Source organism: Octopus bimaculoides, chromosome 3 (genome assembly GCF_046866305.1).
Source record: "Octopus bimaculoides isolate indiv1 chromosome 3, ASM4686630v1, whole genome shotgun sequence".
Lineage (NCBI taxonomy): Eukaryota > Metazoa > Mollusca > Cephalopoda > Octopoda > Octopodidae > Octopus > Octopus bimaculoides.
Genome location: NC_142930.1, coordinates 143,607,977 through 143,615,476, shown reverse-complemented (window position 1 = coordinate 143,615,476; position 7,500 = coordinate 143,607,977). Strand labels below are relative to the sequence as shown.

General features: G+C 33.7%; 1 protein-coding gene across 8 annotated transcripts in view; it reads right to left on the bottom strand.

The window, feature by feature from the left end:
- LOC106884218 (neuronal acetylcholine receptor subunit alpha-10) overlaps positions 1-7,500 on the bottom strand; it is a 1,150,118-nt gene that overhangs the window by 229,643 nt on the left and 912,975 nt on the right. For all 8 annotated transcript variants that reach the window (XM_052966101.2, XM_052966099.2, XM_052966098.2 and 5 more), the window contains one exon: positions 2,034-2,078. In XM_052966101.2, coding sequence (XP_052822061.1) covers positions 2,034-2,078 — 45 coding nt within the window. The remainder of the gene's footprint in view (positions 1-2,033; positions 2,079-7,500) is intronic.

The window sequence follows — 7,500 nt, the reverse complement described above, 5'->3', positions numbered from 1 at the left end:
CCACCATCGTTTTTATACGCGTAAAACATATATGCAGATGCTTTAATATTCCTTTGTCTGACAATAAATCCTTAAAAGAAATCGGTCTCATTGTTGTTTCGAAGCAAAATTTACAACAGAGAATCGGTAATCCAAAACACAGAACCCCAAGATCTGCTTATGTATTTGGAAGCTGTAACATCTAAAATGCATATTGAAATTTGACTATCTACCTGTACGTTCGTACAACAGATGATTACTGCTATGAAATGCTACTGAGTTCTTAGAAGTGTTGTGGAGGCGCAATGGCCAAGTGGTTAGGGCAGCGGACTCGCGGTCATAAGATCGCGGTTTCGATCCCAGACCGGGCGTTGTGAGTGTTTATTAAGCGAAAACACCTAAAGCTCCACGAGGCTCCGGCAGGGGATGGTGGCGAACCCTGCTGTACTCTTTCACCACAACTTTCTCTCACTCTTACTTCTTGTTTCTGTTGTACCTCTATTTCAAAGGGCCAAACTTGTCTCACTGTGTCACGCTGAATATCCCCGAGAACTACGTTAAGGGTACACGTGTCTGTGGAGTGCTCAGCCATTTGCACGTTAATTTCACGAGCAGGCTGTTCCGTTGATTGAATCAACTGGAACCCTCGACGTCGTAAGCGACGGAGTGCCAACAACAACTTTGAAGTGTTAATAAATACCAGTTTAAGATTTCAAATAGTGTTGACATTAATATGCGATATGATATACGAAATATTATCTATTGCTACGTGTATATATGTACTATTTTACTTTCCCCTCTGTTGCAGGTTGCTAGATTTCACTACGGAATAATAAGGCATCAATTCATGTTTTGAGCAGACTATACCAACCGCATATTTATTTGCTAAAACACAGAGACCTATGAGTGTGTGGATTTTTCAGGCGTGCAATTCTGAGTAGCCGTGTAGCGAACCAACAGATTTACGTAAATACATAAATATATCTTTTACTCGCTTGGACTTAAAAAGCAATGTCTGCATTTATGTATTTGCCCATGTCTGTCTCTTTCTATCTATATGCACACATACGTTTTTACATATAGATGTATGCATGTGTGTGTGTATATATATATGTGTATGTGTGTGCGTGTGTATGTACGTGTGTGTATGTATGCATACATACACTATATACATATGTGTGTGTGTGTGTGTATGTATATACATATACACACACATACAAACACACACATACACACACACACACATTGTGCGAGTGTAACAATATTGGAGAATTCGTTCGTGAATGAAATATATTAGGGATGTTTCGATAGTTTTTGTGCTCGAATTATGCATTCCGCATTAGTTGAGATTCCGACGTCCGAAGTTCTCGCTTTACCAGATATTCATGTATCGGTATATACCTATATATCAGTATTAGTGCAACGGATATTATTCCTATTATTTCGTCTGTATCAGAAACAGTTCATTACCATATTTAGATATCCAGTGTTCTGTATTCCTTATCTATTTTAATCTTATATAGGGACATAACTTCATTATGTTGAGAAATGTATCTTTAATATTATTGTAACCAGTAAGAACATATTTCCCGGGTTATGATATAACTTCAACCCATTCATTATTAAGTTGTCTCAGGATATATGAGACGTATAGTATAAAATGTGATAAAGAACATAACATCATAGGTGCATATCAATATTTGTTATAACTATATTTCCTGCAATATATGAAGAAGTCGAAGAATTTCTCGAGAAACATGAATATTTGGAGAAATTCCTTTGCATTTGGATTTTAAAAAATTCTTAACTGTGGAATTTTATATTTCAAAATCTGTCAATATTGTATGAGCATATGTTCTATAAAGATCACGCAGCATGTTGATTAATTAAACATTCCTAATTAAATTCTAAAATAAGGAAAAACAAATTAAGAAGTACTTAATTAATGCAACAACTTTACATGAAGACAAAGTGGTGCTTGAGCTGGGGGCTGAGTGTTATAGGAATTATCTTGAAAAAATATCAAGAATTTATAAAATTAAATGAAACCTTACCTGTTCAATCCAGACATTTGTTGTCAGCACTTGGTTAACTTCATCCTGTGGAAGAGAATAGATAAAAGAAATTGTTATTTAGTGCAATCAACGGTAATAAATTGACAATCTCTTGAATCTGTAATATAAAATTTAATTGATTAACTGCATAATCAATCATATGGCTTTCGGATAACCTTCACTTTTATCAGAACTATAATTTATGCTAAGATACAATTTGTCTAGCACTCAAAATGATAACCGAATGTTTTACTATTCTAATTTTTTTAGTGTTAGATGTTAAAAATAATCATTTAGAAAATGTCGACGCTAAATCATTGTGCAAACTTTGCTGTTATATCCTATTTCAGGGCAAAACATTTTGAAATAATGTAAATTAATCGATAATACTTGGCAGTTTCATTTATGCTTTTATTTTCATAATTAATGTTTCCTATAAACTTTTTCAAAATGTTCGTTTCGGAAGTTCAACGATACCTTACATTAATACTTTTTGATCTTGCATTAACTTTCAGGATGTCTCAAAGAAATAAATACCTTCTGTTTATTTTATCTTTCGTTGGCATTGCCGCACTCCATGGAATACAACATGATTTGTCTTATTAGTTTATCGGAGTAGTGGAGGGTGGTAACAACCAAGTAATTGGTTGGCATCACAGTGAAGTTAAGCAAATATGAGTTAAGCAAATATGTATTCAACTGGTGTAGATTAATTTTTATTGAACATTCTCATCCAGGGACTGATTTTCATTTCTTGGGAGTTGTGAAGACGAAGTATTGGATAAAGTAAATACACGTGCACAGAGAGCGTTGGGATATTTCAAAAATAATTATAGGTACACTAAATGAGGAAAATAGTAAAAAATCTTGATTGCAGGTTAGTCGATTAATATGTAGCCAAATTTTGACGAGCTGACAGGTAGTTTTTGTTTGTATATGTAAAAGCGCGCTCTCTCTCTCTCTCTGATATGTAAAGAGCAATAACGTTCTACGAGATCTGTATAGAGTAACGTATAACACCGAGTATGCTATCCGGTCCAGAATAGGATATGTGGTAGTAATTACACATTTAATTCTAATTCTGATATCACTGTCATCAAAATTGATAAGACTTGTCAGTTATTAAACATATAGAAATTTGTATATGCGAGTTGCATTTAATGCAAGATACCTTGTTTGATATCTATTGCGACTGAGTGTTAGTTTTCTGAAAGGAAATAGCAGAAGCACTTTGCCGAATTTCGGATATTTTCAAAAAACAATTAAGAAAAATAAAGAAAGCATACAATTTTTTAATAAAATGTTTATGTTGATTATAATTATCCAATGTATTCTGAATATTAATGAGAAGTAAAACTAAGAATCCGATAGGAAACGGCATGGAAGTAGTTTATTCTACATAAATTAAATCCAAAATTTGAGTCATAACAGTAGATATCAAGATGACTACGAAACAATGAGGAAGTCTTTCAGAGTCTATCTACATGAAATAATATCACTGAAAGCTCTTTTTATGCCTCAATAATCAAATAATGTGACCCTCAGTTCCCGTAAAAAGATGGGATTGTCATACTTATCCCAATATTAGCTCTAAGCCGTGGACAGATATGGTGCTTTTACGAATTTTATGATAAGAGAAAATTTTCTTTAGGCTAATTGCAGTGAATTGGCGTTTTAGCAGTTGAAATATGTCACAAACACATTTTAACTAATCTACGTTTTGCTAATATATATATATATATATATATATATATATATATATATATATATGTATGTACATATGTCTGTATAATACAACCTAAATTTTCAGTTTGGCTGAAAACGATGTCATTAGGTTTCTCTCTAGCCTAAGATTGTAGTATTGCCTGGAAATATTCGCTGATTATGTCTGCTTAAGTAACTAAATGAATTTATTTATGTTATATATTTATAATGCAGCCTTGTCTGCAACTAAAAACAAAAGGGGTATGATGAGATCAATACAGCAACGTGAAATACATTCTTTGATAATTTTATTTGCATTTGTATCATAATTAACTGTTAATTGATAGAAAAGCCAATTATGATAATACCCTTTTGAAAGGTCTAAAATATTTGTTGCAGTTCCCGAAGGTTAAAAAACAGGTAGTATTTTATCAGATTCTGTTTATTTGAATGCGTTACTATTTGCAAATAGAAACTGGTGCGTACATAGTTTTACATTATTATCATCACTACATCAAAAGTTCAGTAAAGCAGACGCAAACTGCGAGGCCTTTTGACATTAAGTATGAATTTATTTTAATAATACTTTTGGGATATGCATAATTTGTTTCAAGCTAAACGTTTTTGCACACTCGTACAAAGAGACCAATATTGCTATTAATATAAACAAAGTCTGCTTTTAACACTGAGAAGTCTTCCGTGATCATGAACATGGAAACAGACAAAGGTTATACTTTAACATTCATTTCATAATCATTAGGCTTTGATGTTTTAACGGAATATAATAGAATAACTACTAATATTTTAGATATTTGTGATACAGATATGCGCAAAATGAATTACATTTCAATGCAATAGCTTAATGTTATGGCAAGAAAATGCAAGATCAAGTCCGATGCATTTGAATTTAGAACGCTGGCGAACGAAACTCTGTATGTCCCGCGTATTTCCCGATGCCTGCATATCTAGGGATGAAAATACTTTCTCAGAAATGCAACATTTGTGCGAAGGCATAGTCCACTATAGTCAGCTTTAACGAGTACTTATCATAGTGAATACAGAATCATAGCAAGGAATTCGCCCAATGCCATCTAATTTGATAACGCAAAGGAAAGCAAATTAAAATCAAAGGCTAATTTGTTTAGCGCATTACCGATTCTTCTTTTCATATATAATATTTTAAAAACTATTGTTTCTTTATTACTAAGCTCGATTGTTCTTGAAACTGGAAAAAATGTATATGTAGATCAGATTTTTAGAAAGCAAGCTACAATGAAATATTTTGAATTGAATATAGAATATAAAAAAAAAAAAAATCTTTGCATATTTATAAATGCCATCAGAAGCACTTTCCTTAAGGTTATTTACAATCAATACTTCTATAACTGTCTTATAAATTCATACGTATAACTAATATCAAAGTTAAACTTTTACTGTTTGCACTAGATTCATTCTGTTTCTATTCGTATTTGAAATAGCTATGAATTTCATGAAGCTTTATATGTATAAATGCATTTTCGGTAAGTTATCTCAGATACGTACACCAATGTATTATATTTTACATACTTCATTTAGTTAATGCTTTTCTACGTGGTAGCGTAATTTGCTAGATGTAGCAGCCATATCCCAAAAATATTCTGATCCATCGAAAAAAAAAAAGATCACATTTGAAAATGTAAGCTTGTATTACAAAAGACTGTTCTGTTAAGACTGGAGGACCGTCGAATGATAGCTTACCCGATCAGCGTTGATTTAGTGCACGTTTTGGTTGTCTGATAAATTCCTTCAGTTAGTTACATTGTTTTTTCAATTAACACGAAAATAAAATCATGCTTTATAGGTGTTTTTTCTTCAGCTTTATGCATTCTTCTATAATTTTTGTTTATTGTTTTTGAAGTTTAAATAAACGTTTCAATCATATAACGACGGAGTGCCAAGTGTTAGAAAACTGAACATTATCAACAGATTCTATCCGTTTTCAATCTAAGTTACATTGATAACACAAGAACATTTTGTGCTCAGTTGGGAAAAGGTGCTTTACCTGACCTGCCAAGAAATGATCTCTTACTATTTAAGGAGAGATGATTGAAACTCACAGACTCTCGGCATTACAATTGTTCTGTAAAATGTGGTTTGAGTGCAAAATCTCATTCACTAGGATCCGCACCAATCCACAAAGGAATTGACCTATCAGAAGGATGCTTTCAATATACTGTGACCCGCTAATTTCACTGGATGGGTACCTCAAGCATTGAATGAGTATCGAATACTAGCACTCCTCAATCATGTTTTGCGTCCGACAAAAGGTTACTTGTGGACTCAAATAGAAATTTATTTACCGCATTGTCACCGGTGTTGAAAAAAGGTGTCTCTTGGTCAATATGAAATAAAGGAAAGAATATTTTGCGCAGTAACAACCAAGGAGCAACTCGACGCTATCCAGATAAGCATACATGCCAGAAAATGATAAGCGTTTGGCTGATTTAAGGAGGATTAATCCACTACAAAATGGCTGAAGAAAATAAAGTATACTGCCAATACAGTGTTTTACGTCCAGAAAATGTACCTGCTCAATGGCGCAATCTAGCTGAAAAGACACGACCGGTGATACGGTACGCTTCTTCAGTGCGATAACGATGGTAGCTACGTTGCTAATTTGACCAAAAATGCTACGCAAGAGATCAGTTTTAAAATAGAACCTACTTTGACCAGAAGATGTAGACGAAATACCAATAATCATATGATAGAAAAGAAGTAAAGAAACAAAAGAGGAGAAAATAAGGTATCAGAGTAAGTGAGAGAGAGAAGATAGAAAGAAATTAAACGAGAAAAGGAAGAGAGAAAGGGAGCGAGTGAGAGAAAGAGAGAGAAATAATATGAGAGAGAGAGAAATAATATGTGATAGGAAACGGGAAAGAATGTATATAGAAAGAATGTACCTGAGGGAGAGAGAGACAGAGGAAGAAAGAGAGAGTGAAAGAGAGAGAAAGATAGAGAAAGGGAAAAAGAGAGAAAGGGAAAAAGAGAGAAAGGAGAGAGTGTAAGAGAAGGCGGGAAGAAAAGAGTGAGAAGGAGAGAGAGAGTGTATGAGATCAAACACATTTCAGTAAATAGAAAACAGATTCTATTCTGTTACATGACTGTTTCAGCTTTTAAGCTGCGACCACGCTGGGCCTCTATATTCAGAGGATTTAATCGGATTTTATCGTCAAAAATATTTTACACTTAACTTGCATTATCGAGGCCATCTTTCGTATACGGAGCCGTATATGGGATGGATAAGTTGGGCATGATATACAACAAGGACGGTAAGACAAATGATTTGTAAAGAGCCAAATTTGTATGGTTATTTATATGTCGCTGGCGCCAAACACGTGACTCCAAGCTACCAAATGCTTTTGCTGCCCTTTGTATTCGCAGATATATTTCTGTATCAAGATTTCCATCATTTAGTACAGAGCTTCCAAGGTAGATGAACGAATCGACAACCTCAAGTAACTTACTGTTAACAAAAATTTTAGTGGCGTTTCAAATAGCACCACACGCAGGTTGAATCATTAAAACAGCTGTTTTCAAGTTTATGGTCAGACCAAAATCATCACAAGCTGAGTCAAAAGCAGATACAAGAGATTGCACACCTGTTTCAGAATGACTGAGAAGAACGCAATTGGCAGCGTATAAAAGTTTTCTAATGAGTGAAGTAAAAACCTTTATTTTGAATTTCAGTGTTGCTCAGATGAAAAACGTTTCCTGTTGCTGGCTA